A 20,290-nucleotide genomic window follows, 5' to 3' on the forward strand; every position below is an offset into this window, starting at 1 on the left:
CCAGGAAATGCTTTTCGGCTCTGCCTGTGTTTGCAAGAGTATTTTCTAAACAACCAAACACAGACAGACAGACAGCCAGACACACACACACACACAGAGTGAGGAGGTGTGTGATGTGTTTTGTCAGCACACTATGAGAATATAATATAGAAACCACGTTAGATGTATTGAAAGGGAGAGGCAAAGAGAGACGGTGACAGATGGACAGAGGGAGGTGGTGAGCGATGTATGACATCATGTGATATGCTTAAGTTAAAGAGTATGGAGTGATGAGGAAGAGGAGGGAGGACAGAAGATGGATGGATGTTTAGAGTGAGGGAGGAGAGGAAATGAGGGGGCGGAACAGAAGGAGAATTAGATAAATGGAGTGAGGTGGGGAATAACGCATTGCACATAACTCCTTTTAACAGCATCCAACATCTCAATTCTATGGGGAATGTAACCAAATACATTCTCTGCACTGTGCAGTTTTGATGATTTGTATTTGAATATTTCCATTTTATAGTATCTCTCCTTTTACTTCATTACATTTCAAAGGGCACTGTACTTCACTACATTTATCTGACAGATTTAGTTACTGATTTTACAGATTGACAAACAATATCTGGCTCTTTAGCTGCTAAATGCTCCACTGTGTTCACCAGCTAGATGCTAACTTCTTCTGGTGGTGATGGGCAGGTAGTGTATTGTGAATTTATCAGAGCTGAAAACTGCAGCTGCAGCGTCTAGAATCAACACTGATCAGAGCGGTGAGACTGAACTAAAACAGCTGGTGGTATAACCAAAATAATGAGCTGACAGACGCTGAAAGCTGCAGTGTGATCTGATGAAAATAAGCTCATTTCAGATGTGAAAGGTGATAGTTAATCTACAGTATGACAGGTAACCACGATTTTAAGCTGCAAACATCCACCCACAAAAGAAAGTGAAAGCATTTCAAGGGCTTTGTGTGTCTGTTTGTGTGTGTGTACATGTCCCAATAAGAGCGAGACAGAGTCTATTTCATGTATAAAACCATTTGAAATGAAGGAGTCCAATCATTCTAATTAGCAGTACTGTTGACAGGTTGGCAGGTGAAGAACACAGCAGAAGAATGTCCGTGTGTGTGTGTGTGTGTGTGTGTGTTACAACTGTTACTTTGCAAGTGTGTAAAGAACAGCAAAAAGACAATCAGCCAACTCAAGAGAAAAACAGAAACAGTAACTGGTAGTGATTTATGAGTGTATGTGAGAAAACATCTACAAGTATGTGTGGTCTACCTGTGTGTGCGCTCGTTTGTGTGTGTGTTAGTGCACATTGGGTTGTACCAGTCTTTGGTGAAGATCCAAGGACGCTGAGGGAACACTCCATCTTTGCCGTTTCCCATGGATAAACACTGCTGTCGTCTGATTGGATGGCGATGGAGAAGGACGGGCCTGCAATACCAACACATCAGCTCCAATAAGCCTTATTCAAAAAACATTTGACACAGGCAGCAAACATCAGAGTAACTCAGCTGAGATCAAAAGGACTCATCTCAACACTGACTGTTTTTAAACCTAACTATACTATAATTCTGCATGCATGTCCCCGAGGACCGGCAGTAAATGTGAGCTTAGTGGGAGAAAATTGTGTTCAGTTCAGCTTTCAGATAGTAAACACTGCTTTAAAGTCACAGTCTGCAATCTCTCTGATATGCTGCAATCCACGAGGAGGAAACAGCTGTGGTAGAGATGAAAAGAAATCCACACAAATAGATATCAGAGTAACTAGCATAAATGTACTCAGTAATGCAGATAAAAATGCCAGTAACAATTCTGGGGGTGAGAGTAAAGTTGAAAAAATTATCGCTAATGCAATCCTGATCCTGCCCCATTTCATGATGTCATATAGAAGATTTAGAAGCAGATTTCCATATATATCCGCAACGTAGAAAAATGTTTGGAGCACTAAGTAAAAGTATGAGTTTGGGTTCAGGTCAGTTTATGTTCTGGTTATTACTCCGCCAAGTAGGTTCTGTTTGTGTCCATTTGTCTGTGTCTTGGTTTGTCAGCAGAATTACACAAAAACTACTGAACAGATTTGGATGGAGGATGGCTCTCAGTCCAGAATAGACCCCGTTAATGTTTGGTGCAGGTACAAACAGTGCAGCCAATCATTGGGGTTAGGGTTACTTATTAGCAAAAATATAACTTTGGGTTTTTGATCAGGTCCTGGTCTCATATTTGTTCTTTGATTTGTTGTGGATTCTTATATAGTCTTGAGTCTTTTGCGGAAGATGGCGAGTGACTCTGCTGTCCTGACATTGGTTGGGAGTTTGTTCCACCACTGGGGTGCCAGACCAGAGAAGAGTCGCAGCTTTGCTGAGCGGCCTTTGTTTGCTCTTAGCGATGGTGGTAACAGCCGGCCAGCTGATGTAGTAGAGCGAAGTGCTCCCGCGGGGGCGTGTGGTCTGACCAGTGTTTGGAGGTAGATGGGTGCAGTTCTGTTGACGGCCATGAAGGCCAGCACCATGGTCTTGAATCGGATGCGGGCCACAACAGGAGGCCAGTGGAGGTCATGGAGGAGGGGGGTCACATGGGAGAATTTGGGTAGATTGAAAACGAGGCACGCTGCAGTGTTGTGGATACGTTGCAACGGTTTAGTCGCAGAGGCTGGGAGTCCAGCCAAGAGCAAGTTGCAGTAGTCCAGGTGGTAGATGACCAGCGTTTGGAGCAGGAGTTGCGTTGCGTCCTTTGTGAGGAAAGACCAGATCCTGCGGATGTTGTAGAGGGCGAATCTGCAGGATTGGCCACCGCGGTGATGTTAGGGGTGCAGGATAGTCTGTCCTCGAGGATTATGCCCAGGTTCCTCGCAGTCAATGAAGGCAATACCGTGACGACCTCGACAGTGACTAACAGGTCCATCTGAGGGCAGTCTTTTCCTAGGATGAAGAGGAGTTCAGTTTTACTAAGGTTGAGCTTGAGATGATGCACAGTTGTCCAAGTGGAGATGTCTGCCAGACATTCCGAGATGCGCGTGGCAACATGGATATTGGAGGATGGGGGGAAAGGAGAGGAACAATTGGGTGTCGTCAGCATAACAGTGGTAAGAGAATCCATGTGATGTGATTGCAGAACCTAGTGATCTAGTGTATAGTGAGAACAGAAGAGGTCCTAGTACTGAGCCTTGAGGGACACCAGTTTCCAGAGAGCAGGGTTTGGACAAGGAGCCATTCCACGTGAACTGAAAGGTGCGATTTGTCAGGTATGATGTGAACCAGGTTAGAGCAGAGTCAGCGATGCCAAGTTTGGCCAAAGTGGAGAGGACGATTTGGTGGTGAACTGTGTCAAATGTAGAGGATAAGTCCAGGAGAATGAGGACTCACGAGTGGGATGAGGCTCTGGCGGCACGGAGGGACCCAGTCACTGTGAGGAGGGCCGTCTCAGTGGAGTGAGCAGTCCTGAAGCCTGACTGATTTGGGTCAAGGAGGTCATTTTGTGAAAGATAGGAGGACAGTTGGTTGTAGACGGCACGTTCCAGGGTTTTAGAAAGGAATGAAAGAAGAGATACAGGTCTGTAGTTTTGGATGTCAGCTGAGTCTAGGGTGGGTTTCTTAAGGAGGGGTGAGGAGGGAAGAGAATATGGAGAATAGTTTCCTGGGGTTGGAGGCAGAGGAGTTGATCTGCCTGGGTAATGACATATCTGTTGTGTAAAGTTGTAACAGGTCTTTTCATGGCCGAATTTTTAACTAAACCTGATGTGCAAGGTCGCTCTTGACACAAATCTGGGAAGTTGGAGCAAGAAACAGTTTGGAAAAGAGCACACACTTTCAAAAAATACTTGGCCGGTGAATGGACGATAAATCTGTCCATCACCATATATCACGACTAACTTAGATCAACAGTTGGAGAGCAATACCACCAGCAGAGCCAGATGGTAAATCAAACAAGAGTAAAAACAAGTTTTCATGGAGAAAAGCCTTCACTGTCATTCTTTGCTCTTCCTTCAATTAAATAAACTATCCAGTTCTGATAGAACTGATGCTGTAGCAGCTACACTCACCTCTGGACAAGCTGCCATTATTGTCACCTTTCTCACTGATTATCACACTTGCACCACACCCTTAGCTGCATTCTTTACCCGCCAGTAATTTCTAAAAGGATGCTGATTAGTTCTAACTCTGTGTGTTTGTCCACATGTACATAGCTTGAAGCCTAGTAAGATGGATATGCAAGATCAAATGATCCAAAGATGTCACAAACCTGCCTTGCAAGGTGCATTTTGACCTGTCATGATTGAAAAGCACCTGAATTACTAATAACATTAATACAGTACTAGTAAGCCATGACAGTGTGACAGTCAATGCCAGGTTGCTTTCTGACTGTTATGTGACTTCCTCAATGAAAAAGACCTATTCTGTGCATTGTATTTTGATATTTCTTGTCAAAATTTTGGACTGATGGTCCTCCTAGAAACTAAAGTCACACAGGTGACCAAATCTTTGACAAAGAGGAACTTTGACTCAGATGTGTCAGCGGAGGATAGGTTATGTGGGGTCACCCACTAAATACCACTGCAGACTTTAATATTTTCCTCTGGACTCATTAGGGACAGATGGCTTGGCAGACAGACTAATGGGCAGATGAACCAACCGCTAATCTTAGACCAAGACACTAGTGTTCTTTGTTCACTGCTCTGTTAGGAAATAAGTGCTGGCTGAATGTTTGTTTATTAAGCAGTCATTAACTCTTATGTACAAATTAATTAATGTTCGAGTGTGAACAAGTTGATGAGAGCAGCTACAGAAAGAAAGAAGAAAGCTGTCATGGTTTTCAGTGTGATTGTCTTTGATAACATTTCCCTAACAATGCTGTATTACTCATGCTGTCATGCAGACTAATCACTGTATAACACATACACTCTGTGGATAAGACATGGTCCCTGGGTGTTGGCGCTGGTGAATTGTAAGTGAGCAAACCAGCCCTCTGCTGAATCTAACAGGAGCATTCAAGCAACACTTGAGAGAGCCCAGTCCCAAAATGTTCTCTACATAAGACATGTTCACGTTGGGAATCATGGCTACTGTATAATTTCTATCTATATTATGTATATATTGTATTACTAGAAGTGTTTTCTGAGCTCTCTGTCATGAGACTGCTGTGAACATGTCGTCCCCTTTCCTACACTTCCGGGTCCAGACATTCCGAGATGCGTGTGGCAACATTGGTGTTGGAGGATGGGGGAAAGGAGAGGAACAGCTAGGTGTCGTCAGCATAACAGTGATAAGAGAATTCATGTGCTGTGATTGCAGGGCCTAGTGATCTAGTGTATAGTGAGAACAGAAGCAGTCCGAGTACTGAACCTTGAGGGACACCAGTTTCCAGGGAGCAGGGTTTGGACAAGGAGCCATTCCACATGACCTGGATGCTGTGTTCTGTGAGGTATGATGTGAACCAGGTTAAAGCAGAGCCAGTTGTGCCAAGTTTGGCCAGAGTGGAGAGGAGGAATTGGTGGTTGACTGTGTCAAACGCAGAGGATAAGTCGAGGAGGATGAGGACTGAAGAGTGGGATGAGGCTCTGGCGGCCCGGAGCGACTCAGTCACTGTGAGGAGGGCCGTCTCAGTGGAGTGAGCAGTCCTGAAGCCTGACTGATTAGGGTCAAGGAGGTTGTTTTGCAAAAGGTAAGCAGACAGTTGGTTGAAGACAGCACGTTCCAGGGTTTTAGAGAGGAACGAAAGAAGAGATACAGGTCTGTAGTTTTGAATGTCAGCTGAGTCTAGGGTGAGTTTCTTTAGGAGTGGCTTTACTGTAGCTGTCTTGAAAGGAGCTGGAGTACGGCCTGAAGTGAGGGAGGAGTTGATCACGGTGGTGAGGAAAGGCAAGTAAGGCCGTCATAGGTGAGGGTTGGGGGAGGTGCTTTCTGGTAGGGCATCGGAGTAAATGAAGAGCTGATGTCTCTTACTTTCTTCGTAAAGTAAGTTGCAAAGTCATTAGCAGTGAGGGAGGATGGAGGGAGAGCGGTAGGAGGGGTGAGGAGAGAAGAGAATATGGAGAATAGTTTCCTGGGGTTGGAGGCAGAAGAGTTGATCTTTGACAGATAGAAGGCAGATTTGGCTGCTGAAACAGTTGATGAGAAGTCAGACAGGAGGTGGAGGTAGTGTGCAAGGTCATCTGGATGATGTGATTTTTTCCATTTTCTCTCTGCCGTTCGTAACACCATCTTCAACTTCATATGACCTGTTCTCATTCCTGGAAAGCAACATAAAATTATCTTCTATCCCAGTCTTGCCCAAAGTAAATTCAAAGCTGTTGAACCATTCTGAGTACAGGCATATACTGTATGTTTTGGGTTCTTTTGAAAGGTGAATGTGAAAGAAAAAGCTGATGTTTTTCCCCCAAGCAGTAAGAAGCTCTGTAAGTGCTTCTGGCATTAATCTATAGTAGTTTGAATATATATAGTAGTTTATTTTTTAAATCCAAATCCAGATGACCTGTCACTGCCCCTATTAGCTGCAAAAACACAATGGGTCCACGTCATATAGTTTAACATTTTCCAAGTTCAAATTAGATAACAATATCAATGAAAATTAAAACTGCAAGCAGTGATGATCGGGCCCTCGCAGGGTATGCTCCTGTCGGGGCATGCTGCTGTCGAGGCATGCTGCTGTCGGGGCATGCAGCTGTCGGGGCTTCTTCATGCAACAACTTCCGTTGAGGAATGAAAAGTGAAGGCAGTCAAGCTGTTCTTTCATCATTTAGCAATAAAAGCGCCATCTATTGGCCGATTTGCACCAAATTTAGCACAAACCGTCAGTTGGCCATGGAACACAATAAGTTAAAGTCTTGTGTTAATCGGACTGTATTTCGTCAATATACGCAAGATTGACTGTTTGACCACAATGTGCAGGAAATTGTAATTCTATATTTTGGGTGTTTATTGGACTATCAAAATTCTTTTAATAACTTTTTGTGGTCAGCATCCACAGATGGTGTGTGCAAAATTTGGTGCACATCGGTGAAATTGCCTGGGAGGAGTTCGAAAAAGTAGGTTTGAGACATTCGGGAATGTGCAAATGGAAATGTACCTCGAAAGTGGGCGTGGCCTACATCAATCAATTCATCTGGATTCAGGGAACACGAAGATATAAGGCTTTAAACTGTGCGACATATTATGTGGGAGTTATTCACCGAAAACGCTTTTCTCTTGATAACAGCGCCACCTGCTGGTCATTTTTTGTGTGTGAGTTACAGGGGCCAGTCTATACCACCCCAATGAGTTTCATATCCATAAGTGTTATGGTGTGGGCACAGTGCCAAATATAAAATGAAACTGCCACCAGAGCGCCACCTAGTGTCGGATCGGTAAGTCCTTCATGAGCTGTCCTCAGGAGGGCACTGGCAATGAGTGTACTAAGTTTCATGTCAATCCGACAAACGGATGTGGAGATATAAATTACTTCAATTTAAAGAGCGCCACCTAGTGGTCATCAGCCAAAATTTTGCACAGAGCCTTAGGGGCTCATGGGGAAGTACTATCCTGAGTTTGAAGTCATTTGGACACACCAATGTGGAGATATGCAAAAGTTCCTGTTTTGAGCGAAATCTGCAGGAATTTGTAATTTAATAACTTGAGTATTTTTTGGTATATCAAAATTCTTTTAATAACTTTTTGTCAGGAGGGTCCACAGATGCTGTGTGCAAAGTTTTGTGCAAATTGGTGAAATTGCCTGGGAGGAGTTCGAAAAAGTAGGTTTGCGACATTTTGCGAGCTAGCGAAAAAAAACGGTAGGCGGATATGGGCGTGGCCTATACCCAGAGATTCAGGAGGATTCACTGAAGGCGTGGATATAAGGTTTTTGAATGTGCGACAAAGTATGTGTGAGTTATTAGGCAAAACGCACTTTCCTTAATTACAGCGCCACCTACTGGTGAAAATTCACAACGACAACAGATTATAAAATTTTTCACCAGGTCTGATCTATATTCCAAGTTTGGTGAGTTTTGGGGTATGTTCAGGCAGTGAAAAATGCGATCATTTGGGAAAAATAAAAATAACTAAAATAATAAGAAACAATACAATTACAATAGGGTCCTCGCAGGTTCCCTGCTCGGGCCCTAATGAACATTTAACATGTTTTTCTGAGGAAAGATTCAGGTGCTTGGTAAAAAAAATGCCATGTAACAGAGAGAAATACTCATTGTAATTCTTTCTTTCTTTCTTTCTTTCTTTACACTAAGTTTGTGCTTAGGTGGAAAAACAGCCTAGTCAAAGAGAAAAACACACACAACTTCATAAACATGCATAAATTCCAGGTTTAGGGCTTTATAAACTGATATAAACTATACATTACTGGATTTGAAATCGCATTGGCTACATGATGCATCAATCATCCAGAGTCTGGTGTTTAACTGGTTCAGGAGAGAAGAGAAAGAAGAGTGTGTCACTTGTCTACACAATCACTCATTGGCTATTTCAGGCTCTAGGGCGGGCATACAAGCTCCTATTTGCTCGCTCAAATGAGCTGTAAATCAAACAGCTGCCATCTCAGGATCTCTGGTGTAGAGGGATTATGGAGTGTGCTGTGAAATGAGAGGAGTCTTTTTACAGGGAAAGGTGTGTTTTGGGCTAAATATGTTTGGATCTACTGGACATTTGTGAATGAGAGAAGACAGCTTTTGTTGGAGTTTGATGTACTACTGGAGCACTTTATTGGTGCACTGGTATAACTTCGCACATGCTAGTTTGCTAGCTTGTTTGTACTGTTTATGTACATTATGTAGCTTTTTAACCTTCAAAATCATATGAATATTAACAGTGATTTGTAATAGCAGGTTGTATGGTGTCTCATACTGTTGCAACCCTACTTAAATGATTTTAAACTTTGTAGAGTCACTGCGTGCTGAGATGTCAGTGGTGAAGTCAGAGGTAAGAGTTAGAGGAATGATATCCTGAAGTATAAAAATCAGATCCAGGTTATAAAAATATAGATTTCCCCTGAACATTTGGGAATATTGGAAATGTCTGAATGGTAAAATACACCTCAGGAATGGACCATTTCAACTGGTAATCTTTGAAATGTTCTTACTCCAGTCAAAAAATGAAAAACAATGACATGTTTTTCCTCTGGCCACTCCATATCTATGTTACCATCCATCTACAGAAGTCACTTACACTGAATTATTTAACAATTTATGTGCTGGTGAGACTTTGCATTTCCATATACGTCCTCACAGAGGATCCCTGTCTGAAACATTCAAGATACAGCTGGAACTGGAGGGTTGCCAGATTGTGGATGTGCTTGTAACACACACACACACACACACACACACACACACACACACACACACACACACACACACACACACACACACACACACACACACACACACACACACACACACACACACACACACACACACACACACACACAGTGCACAGACGTTCAGTCCCCTAAGGAGAGTATAAGGGGTTCTTGAAAACTGCTCAGCTTCAAGCTTGAAAGCAGTCAGTGTGTCTGTTTGTGTGTGTGTGTGTGCGTGTGTGTGTGTGTGTGTGTGTGTGTGTTGAGGTGAGGGGGGAGCTCTGTGTGGGGTCAGCTCAAAATGTTCAACTTGGATACACAAGCTTGAACACTTGAAAGATTACACACACACAGGCAGGCAGAGAAAGAAAAGGAAAGCAGCGGTGCAGATCTCCGCAGCTGGCTGATTGGCCAAAGGGCTTCACTTTGAAGATGTCCCTGTGAGAGAGGGAGAGAGGGGCGAGAGAGGTAGAGGGAGACAGTGGGGGTGAGAGAGTGAAAAGATGGTGGAGAGAACGGGGAGGAAAAAACAGCATATGATAGAGAGAGAAAGAGGAAGTAATGCTCACGGGCTCCTGTCCTCCCCAGAGAGAGAGAGAAGATATCTTCAGTCTATCGCTCTCTCCTTTGCCATCTCCTTTCTTTCTCTCCTTCTTCATCTCAAAGCCTTTCTACCTCCTACAAACCTCCTTCACATGGTTCAAAATGCTGCAGCTCATCTTCTAGAAAAGATGTGGAACACATTGATGTGTAGGGAGGGTCTAAATGCTCCATGAGCAGATTTAGCAGTTTTGTATTGCATGTAGTTGCCAGCTTGCCAGTATCCACTCCCAACAGAGCTCAACATGTTTTGAAGCTAATGCAAATCTAAATATTCTAGATTTAAATGTACTACAAGGAGTTTCTAACAGGTTAGTAACAGTCTCAGTTTAATACCGATGACACTATATAAGCTACATCAGCAAACAAGACCACCAGTGAGAACATTGGCTGTTTCTAAACAGTAATTATAGTTCTTCTTAATGCCTGTCACCTGGTCGGATTTGGTCTTATCGAGGTTGAGTAGGTGGTTCTTCTAGCCGCTTTTAAAAAAAATAATATCATCATGAGCAGTTTTCAAGAACCAGTCTTTTATCCCAACAGCTTTTAACACCTGGATCATTGCTTTTACCTGAGGAAACACTGGAAAGTTTTGCCCTGGTTGATGCGAGGACACTTGGTCGAGTTTTCTCCCAGGTAAAGCCCACAACCTGCCTTTTAGATCCCATTCCCACACCATTTTTTAAAACACTCTATGGATTCTTTGAGGAACAGCTGCTGTATTTGGTGAATTGCTCTCTTCAGACGGGTGTCTTCCCCACCTCCTTTAAAACGGTGGTGGTGAAGCCCCTTCTGAAGAAGAGTGATTTAGACCCCAATGTTTTAAATAACTACCGGCCTGTATCCAACTTACCATTTTTAAGTAAAATTTTAGAAAAACTTGTTTTTAATCAAGTAAACGAATTTTTAAACTCAAAACACATTTTAGAGACCCATCAGTCTGGTTTTAGGATGAACCACAGTACAGAGACAGCACTTTTAAAGATTTTAAATGACATCAGGTGTAATTTAGATAGCAACAAACTCACAGTCTTGGTACTACTGGATCTAACCACCGCCTTCGATACAGTAGACCATCACATTTTATTAAATAGACTGAGGAACCTGGTCGGCCTCTCTGGTACTGTTTTCAACTGGTTCACATCCTACCTCACTGATCGAAGTTTCTTTGTAAGTATGGATACATGTTCCTCAGGAACCCATAAGATAAAAGTGTGGGGTTCCCCAAGGGTCAATTTTAGGTCCAACTCTTTTTAATCTTTACATGCTGCCCCTTGGGGACGTCATCAGGAGGCACGGCATCAGCTTCCATAGTTATGCTGATGATACACAACTGTACATCGCCGTGTCTCCTGATGACACAGGGCCAATTGATGCCCTTTTTAACTGTATTTTAAGACATTAAGTCATGGATGGCAGCAAACTTCCTACAGCTCAACCAGGACAAAACAGAGGTTTTAGTCATTGGTCCTGAAGGCCAGAGAGAGAAACTTTTACCAAAGTTAAGGGATTTTAAACCCTCAAAATCAGTAAAAAATCTGGGCGTGATTTTTGACTCTGAGCTTGCTTTTATTCCACACATCAAAAATATAACAAAGATAGGTTTTTACCATCTTAAGAATATAGCCAGAGTCCGCCCGTTTCTCTCTCAGGCCAGCACGGAGGTGCTGATGCATGCTTTTATCTCTTGTCGTTTTGATTATTGTAATGCCCTGCTCTCTGGTCTTCCCAAAAAGAGCATGCATAACTTACAATTATTACAAAACTCAGCTGCACGAGTGCTGACGAGGACCGGAGGGCGGGAGCATATTACACTTGTTTTAAAATCGCTGCATTGGCTCCCCGTGCGCTTCAGGATTGATTTTAAGGTTCTTTTACTAGTTTTTAAGTGTCTTAACGGTCTTGGGCCTTCTTATCTATCTGCATTACTTTTACCCTATCAACCCTCGCGGACCCTGAGGTCCTCCGGTGCTGGCCTTTTAACGATACCACAAGTTAGAACTAGAACACACGGGGAGGCGGCATTCAGTTATTATGGCCCCCGATTGTGGAACAGCCTCCCGGAGAACCTTAGGGCCGCAGAGACTGTTGATGTTTTTAAAAAGAGGCTCAAGACCCATCTTTTTAATCAGGCTTTTAACTGAACTCATTTAACTCTCTCTAAGTTCTTATATTTTTTATTATTATTATTTATTTATTTATTTATTTTATTATTATTATATTTTATATTAATTTTTAGTTTAGTTTATCCAGTTTTATTATTTTATTGTTTTATTTCAATGTTTTAGTCGTTATTTATGGTCTATTTTATACATTCTATTGTTTTATTCCCTCAGTTTTTATACCTTTTATCTTATTTTACTGTTTTAGCCCCTCGATTTTCCAGTGTTTCCTCCTGGGGGCCTACCACACCGGGAGTTGCTCTGGTCCACCGATGGGGGTGCTGTCCTGTGGACGGCCCTGGCCCGGGTGGCTAGAGAGCTCTACACCTTGGTGTGGAGCCTCCTGTCTGCCTGGGCTGGGGGGGTCATTGTGGTGGCGCCCCTGCAGTCATGGACCATGACTTCTCTCGGTGTGCGCGGCCCCCAAAGGTAGCTTCTTCCTCACTTCTGATTTTGGTGCCCAGCCATGTCTCCTTAGCAACAGCTAGTGTATGTGTGTGGGTGTGTGTATGTTTGTGTGTGTGTGGGTGTGTATGTCTGTCCGTATATCTATGTATGTGCGTGTGTGTGTATGTAAATGTGTATCTGTGTGTATGTTTGTGGGGGTGGGAGGTTTGGGGTTTTCATGGTGTTTTGTATTGTTTTGTTTTGTTTTGCTTTTAACCTCTGTGAGGCACTTTGTGCTACTGAAACGTATGAAAAGTGCCATATAAATGAAGTTGATTTTATTTTATTTGATTATATAAATGCATGTTGCCAAGTTTCCTTAGGCTCTCTTGGATATTCAGGACAATTTTCAATTCAATCAAAAAAATCAGAGATTGCTGAGGTTTAGACTACACATACAAAGACTCATAAAAATGCTGAAATTTAGCTCAGAGGGCCAAACTTCCAAAATTCGTAACTTAAAAATAATTTGGAGTACAGCTACAGGATTTGGCCAGGTCCTATGAATTTTTGAAGTTTTAACATACATTTTTTGAGAAAATCCTTGACAGACAGGAGCAGTCATATGAGCATTTGTACGACTTATTCCACTTGGCTCCTCCCCTGAAATAAAATAATACAAAATAAATGTTTTATTTTTCTCTAAAAAACATTGAGTTAAAAGTGTTTTTATGGACTTATTGGTAATCTGTCTGTTTCTGTCGATTTAACAGCTTCTTAACATCTTCAAAACAAATCTTCATGGCAGCACTTAACCATGATTCTTCCGTGCACTATATTTGCTGCCTTTGCCCCTAAAATGTTGAAATACTTTGATATTCAAAACTCTCTGATCATCTTATTGAAGTGACAACTATTTAAAACTTTAATACTAATTAATTCTCACTTTTCTGATCTCATCTTGTGTTTTACATCAATTCTATGACATCATTATATTAATTCTTGGATGGTCTTGTGTGTTACCACCTACCCTGATACTTTGTGTTAAAGGCTTTAATTATGAAGAACCTTGTAACTTTTATCTTGATAAGTGCTATAACATTTTACTGTACTCCTCTACCGTTGCCCCTTTCTCTACTCTATCTATCCATCAATTAATCCTTCCATTTCCTCCTCCCTTCCTTTAGTGTCCTTCCTCTTTTTCCGTTCTTATATGTCCCCCACTTTGTTTCTGTTTCTCTCCCTCTGCCTCACCCTTTGTCCTCGTCTCCTTTCCACGTCCACCTCACTACCTCCTTCTTTGTCTTCCTCCCTGTTTCCTCCTTCTTCTTCCTCCTATGCTTTCTAATGCTCCTGTTCCTCTTCCTCCTCCCACTGTCCCACTGTCTCCCACTTCCCAGTCAGATCAAAGACAGTTAAGTAGGCCAGTGGCTGTGGTGGGCGTCAAAGGACTTAAGGTGTGTGTGTGTGTGCGTCTTTATTGTGCACATATTATTAGAGAACTGGTGTTGGTTATCATTAACTAACATTAGTCACTGTGTAGGTGGAGTGTATGTGTGTATATTGTTTCTACAAATGTACAGAGCAGAACTAATACATACATTCTACTGAGAGACAGTTAATATAGGATTTCCAGATAAGAAACACAGACTTATTCTCGTATTTGTTCTGATTGTTTTGAAAGTGGTTGAATGTCTGGATAATGGTTTTAAAATTAATGTTGAATCTCACCACAGAGCTAAAAAATATTTAGTCTTCTGTTATTCTGTTTGTACACAGACGTAGGATAGAAAGAAGAAAAGACTGCTTCAAGAACAACAAGTGAGAGAGACCCAAAGGGTTAAAGATGGTACACAATTAGAAACAGGAAGTAGTCGGACAGTGACAGAGCGCAGAGGAAGTTTTTCACCCTATCAACCTGTGTTCAACACAGCTGCTGGCATTTTCACATGAGAACATTAACTCTCACTGTTCCTCTTCACGCAACTATCAGAGCCTCCTGAATCATTTTAATGATACTATTTTTTTTGTTTCAACTTCACCTCTGAGAACAACAGTTTGTCCATGAGATGGCATGCCACTTAATACTACAGTACGCATGAACCACTTTGGAAAATTGCAATAGAGAAGACAAGGGCTGAAAGCATGAAATCAGAAACATGGTCAGAATCCTCCAGTCTGGGTAAAGTATGAAAAAAAAGTCAAAAAAAAAGACACACAATCAGAACTGACCAAAATGGATCTGAATTCCTAAAGTGAATGGATTCTAACTGCTCTAGAAAGAAAAATGTTCCACAAAGCTCTACATTTGACTTTTAGCAAAATAATTATTTTGTATGGCTCTGCGCACCAGTCAAGTTGTAGTTTACGTCAATGTGTGTCCAGACTCATATAATTCTGTATATGTAGAGAAGGCCCTGAAGGAATTAACAATTAGGTGTAGTTCTTGATGAAATGAAAGATGTTTGGCCAAGTCAGTGACACAAATGCTTAAAGTAGTTTATTACATTGATGCAAAAATAAAATCTGAGATCTCTGGGACTTTGAACAACAATTCTGTGGGTTCTGGGTAAATATCCCACACATCCAAGTGTTGGAAACATCACATGACTTTACAAAAATGTGATTGGCCAATCAGTGTTTTCAGCTTTGAAAAAATAATGAAATGTTTGCAAGTGCAAGTTGTGTGGACCAATGAACACATCACAAACGCATTGACCTACCATTTTCCTGAAAGTCGATCTTGACTTTGTTAGACTCTGCACTGGTGGCTCTGGTCCATGTTTGTCCTGGCTGCTGTTTTGTCCACGCAGTGATGTCACACCAGTAGTAACCTCTGTCAGACAACTGGACGCCTGCCAGGCGAAACCGGAACTCTGCTGGACCAGACTTTGTCAGAACCAGACTGTCTCTGAGTAGAGGTAGAGGGTGACAGAGAGAGAGAGAGAGAGAGAGAGAGAGAGAGAGAGAGAGAGAGAGAGAGAGAGAGAGAGAAATGCATTTCAAAACTATCAATTAATCAATCAATCAATCAATCAATCAATCAATCTTTATTAATACAGCACCTTTCAAATAAATCAAAATGCAATTCCAAGTGCTTTAAAGTGATTGACAAAAAAACATGGGAGGTTAATGCACAAGAGTTGCAATAAAATGCATAGTTAAAATAATAAAAGATACAAACAAGCAATCAAAACAACAATAAAGATAAAAATGACAAAATATTGCATGTAAAAGCTGATTTAAAACTAGAAGGCAATTTCAGAAGAAATTGCAGTGTGAATGCTGGATGTGGAAAAACTGACACTAAACTGCATTGCTGGCTTTAAAAGTTCACTATTACCAGTAATGTACGGAAGATGCAGAACAGGCTGATGCTAAACTGCACTGCTGAATTTATTTTAGCTGAAGTAGCATCTGAAGGAGTTTTAGTTTTAAAGTATAGTATTAAAGTGCAGTGAGGTTGAAGGATTCAAAATACACTATAGGCTGGGAGTTAAACTGCATTGCAGGCTTGAATGTGTATGGAGAAGCTGCAGAAAGAGTATGATGGGTTGTAACTTTGGGAGTCAATTCCAATGAATGTGGCTGAAAAGTTGAATAAATCTCATAATGTATCACAGATGGAGAATATACTAAGCTTAAAATGGAGTTTCTGGCTGTAAGAATGAAGAATCATGTAAAAGTTGAATAAAAAAGAAATGGCTGGTAAAGTGTGAAGGGAATGAAGGCTGCAAAATATACTATAAGCTCGGAGCTAAACTCCATGGCTTGAGTAACAGCAGGACGCTTAACTGCATCGCTGGCTTGAATTTGTATGTAGACACAGCTGAAGTAGACTGAAGAGTTGTAAAAGTGGGGAAGGGATGAAAGATGCAGAATATAGTGTAAGCCAGGAGCTAAACTGCATGGCTTGAGTAATAGCTTGGAGCTACACTGCAAAGCTGGCTTTGTTTGTATCAAGAAGCAACTGAAGAAGAATAAATACTTGGAAAAATGAAAGTCAATTCTTATAATTACAACAGAAAAGTTGAATAAATCTCAAAGATGTGGAACATTATAAGGTCTTGATGGAGTTTGTGGCTTAAAGAATAAACAAGGAGATAAAAGTTGAAAATAATGTGCATTAATGTTAACCGTGTAACCAGGTGTGTACCTCCTGTTGGGGTCTGTAGCTCCTCCGTGCTGCAGGACGTTGTCAGGACTGAGAGTCATGATGGTTCTCACATTGCTCTCCAGGCTGTCCTGTGATTGGATGAGCACCGAGTAGCCCACCTCCCCAAGGTTCTCAGTTGCTACGGTACAGCTCACCTCAAACGTAGCCCCGCCCACTGAGGCTGCACGGACTTGTTTGGCCACGATGTTCAGAGAGGGACCTGAAAATACAGACAGTCCATCAGTGATCAACTGATTAATCATTTCACTTGAAGAAGGACATCATTCAGCCCAGCAGAGCATCTGAGGGGGGAAATCCCCCACAGTGGGCAGCAGGAAGTGATAGGCAATGACACTATGAACTTATTCTGCTCGCCCCCTCACACACAAGTTTAAAAGCAAACTGCTTTTTTAGGTTTAAAACAGAACTCATGGTTCTGTTACTAGCATGATTTTTTCTGATTATGTCACATAACCTTTTAAGGTAATGTCTTAAGGAATCCAAGAGGAATTTAAACTAATGAATTTGAAGGTAAAGTTGGTTCTGGCACCATCACAAAACACTATCCATTAAGATTATTTTGCTGATCAAAAATCTCTAAGAGGTCCTAATTGAGTGTTCCAAGGTTAAGTCCTTTTGCTTTCTTGACAGGACATGCAGACAAAGATGCAAAGATATATACAAACAGAACATTTGCTTTCTTTGGATTTATCAAATGACTCAATAATTCAATAGTAAAACTCAACAAATAATAGAAATCAGAAGGGCAGTTAAATGAATTTTCCTTACGTTTGGTAACCCATCGTACAGTGTGCGGTGAGCTCTGGTGCTCAGCGGTCTTCACCATGGCACCCTGGCTGTTAACACTCCAAGCAGAAACAGTGCAGACATACTGGCCCATGTCGATCTCCTACAGACAGAGTAAAATTAAGAAAAATGTTTACATGTTGGCAGGTCTGACTGTGGCTTGAATTCAGTGTTTGGGGGTCGTCTGACAAACTGTCTGCGGCCTCTAGACCCAAAAACAACAATCTTGCCTTCATCTCTTCTTTCATCTTTCACTCTTTAGGCCAGTCAATGTGTTCTCTGGCAAATTGTAACCTCTTCAGCACATGTTTTTTCAACAATGGGGTCTTGGCTCTTTTTTCGATCCATTCGAATGGTAGTTTTCCATTTTCTTCCATGTCTTTCTGGTTTGGTTGCCATTTTAAAGCATTTGAGATCATTTTAGCTGAGCATCATTTTCTGCACTTCTTCATATGTTTTCCCCTCTCCAATCTCCAAAAGTACGCTGTTCTTCTGAACAATGTCTGGAACGACCCATTTTACTCAGACTTTCAGAGAGAAATGCACTATAACCAGCATGTACAACATTTGCTGCCTTCATCCTTAAATAAGGGCCACCTGTTTCACACCTGTTTTTTTCACAGAATTATTGACCTCACTAATTGAACTCCACACTACTATTATTTTGAACACGCCCCTTTCAATTAATGATTCAATTACACAGAATCAGCTGCATGCATGTCATGACTGTTGGGTCTGTTGGTTTTCTATTACTCTACTACACCTACTAGAAAATCATTTGCCATCTAGAAATATAATTTCTACCAAAAACAGTGATTGATCTGGTAAGTGATGTTGGACTGCTATTATTTTGAACACAACTGTATTACAGTGGTCTCTGGCCACCTAGAGGCAGACGAACAAGCTTAAAACATAACAGTGTCATATTATGAGGTTATCCTTTTGGTCCTGCAAACGTGTTAGCAAACAATTGCCCATTTACACATCCAGCAGACACAGGGCAACATGAGCATTAATTTGAAGTTATGTTCAACACTTACTCTCCCATTAGCTCAGTTGTTGCCTTCACTGACTCCTGAGCAAAAAAACCAAAACATTTGACTCTGTAACTGCTAAAAAACCTCTTCTTAAATGTGGCAGCCTATCCAGAACATCTTTCTTCTGACTATAATGTGATCATCACAGGTACATTAATAGAGTACTCCAACACTTCTTCCATCGGTTATTATGTTCACAGCTCTCTCTCTGTTGCTACCTGTGTGCGAAGGAATCGCAGTTTGAATGTGTTGGGCTGGACTCTGGTCAGAGACAACAAGCCGCTCTTCAGCCTGTCAGAATACGTCGATCCTGGCAACAGGTTGCCATTGCCGTCCAGGGAGCCAATGGGATGTGAGGTCTGAGGATCATCCCCCATACCTGCGGGTAATTGGACAGATTGAGAAACAAATTAGTGAGTCTGTTAGAGCTTTTGTAGTAATTTTTAGTCTGTGGAAATCACATTATGGATTTGGACAAAGGCTGAAGTAAAAGTACCAGGAAGTGTGGTGTGCTCCCAGGTGACACCCAGTCTGCCTCCATGGGGTAAATGAGTAATATTGGTCACATGACATGCCAGTTCTGTGGGTTCAGCTGCCATCTGGGGGTTCAGGATGGGTTCCTGGGTCAGTGTAAAGTTAGGTTCTGGGAAGAAAAAGGGAGGAAGTACAAAATTAAACTCAATTGATTGATGAATTTCAAACAGAGGGTTAAACTGACAAAACAAGTACTAACAGGATAATGAAAGTATTGGTGAAATGTCTGATAATTAGGCTGAATTCATTTGTAATGTTTTTGCCCAAATGTGAAATAATCACCTTTTTTACACACTTAGACTATACAGATAAAGGGTCAATTCCATCAAGGAAGCGAGCCACCACAAATATATCTACAGGTACAGGACAGCTACATGTTGAAGCTCGACATTATGTTCAGCTCTTGGCTGTATCTTTGTCAGCTCCTGAAGCAACAAAATCCTAATTCCGACAAGGGGGGGTGGAAGTGAGGTGGAACAAACACGGTGCAACCTGAGACACTTTGTCTGCAGCAGCAAACACACCCCACAACATACAAGACCAAACAAATGTAACAAAAGCCCAACCCAAAACCTTTGTGAAGGCAAACAACTGCAGCTGAGAAGCAAAGTACTGCACTGTACTACAAAGTGGAACACCTGTGTGGCTCATCAGCTCCCTCGACAATACCATGCAGCCAATACATCTAAGGTATGGTAGGTCTCACAGCCTCAGACATGCACATCAATACATAAATGTGCTGGAACAAACCAGGGTCTAATGTCTGGTTAAGCCCCCCAAAAGCAATTTTCTGTTAAAGACATGACCACCAACATTTCTGTACAACATTCAATGCAGCTCAAGTGGAAATGAAATGCTTTTACCTTAATTTAAATGATATATCAGCATGAGGTTAAATATGCTGAGAGATGTTAAATGCACATCTAGTCCAGTCTTCTTTATCCTAAACTGCAAAGTCAGTTTTATAATCCATGACTGAGGCCTTCCTGTAATTTTTTTCACACATGAGCACTATCTGTGTGGGTCCTGTCATGTATGAGTATCACCTTCATGGACAACTTATGTAACCTATGCTTGAAAGCCCAAAACTCATCAGCTTAACAGACTGTTGGGGCAAGTACAGATACCATGTCTGAGAGAGTTTTTACATTAGAACTCAGGAAGAGTGCAGGCTACAATTTTAAAGGCAAGGCACCACAGCCTTACAATCCCACCTGCTGATCCTCATTCTGACCACGTGTGCAGATGTACCTGACTTGAGAAAAGACAATTAGATATTTAAAAAAACATTTTTTAAGATATATAAAATAAACATTTAAAATATATCATATAAACATTTAAGAT

The 20,290-nt window shown here is 41.6% G+C and overlaps 1 protein-coding gene across 1 annotated transcript in view; it reads right to left on the minus strand.

Annotated features, from left to right (window-relative positions):
• ptgfrnb (prostaglandin F2 receptor inhibitor b) overlaps positions 1 to 20,290 on the minus strand; it is a 115,161-nt gene that overhangs the window by 29,343 nt on the left and 65,528 nt on the right. Inside the window, exons 6-11 of the mRNA XM_084346674.1 lie at positions 18,909 to 19,055; positions 18,631 to 18,791; positions 17,358 to 17,478; positions 16,569 to 16,788; positions 15,136 to 15,323; positions 1,308 to 1,415 (exon numbers count right to left, since the gene is read on the minus strand). Of these exons, the coding sequence (XP_084202800.1) occupies positions 1,308 to 1,415; positions 15,136 to 15,323; positions 16,569 to 16,788; positions 17,358 to 17,478; positions 18,631 to 18,791; positions 18,909 to 19,055 (945 nt within the window). The remainder of the gene's footprint in view (positions 1 to 1,307; positions 1,416 to 15,135; positions 15,324 to 16,568; positions 16,789 to 17,357; positions 17,479 to 18,630; positions 18,792 to 18,908; positions 19,056 to 20,290) is intronic.

The sequence above is a fragment of the Pagrus pagrus genome (assembly GCF_965226575.1).
Source record: "Pagrus pagrus genome assembly, chromosome: 24".
NCBI classification, from domain to species: Eukaryota; Metazoa; Chordata; class Actinopteri; order Spariformes; family Sparidae; genus Pagrus; species Pagrus pagrus.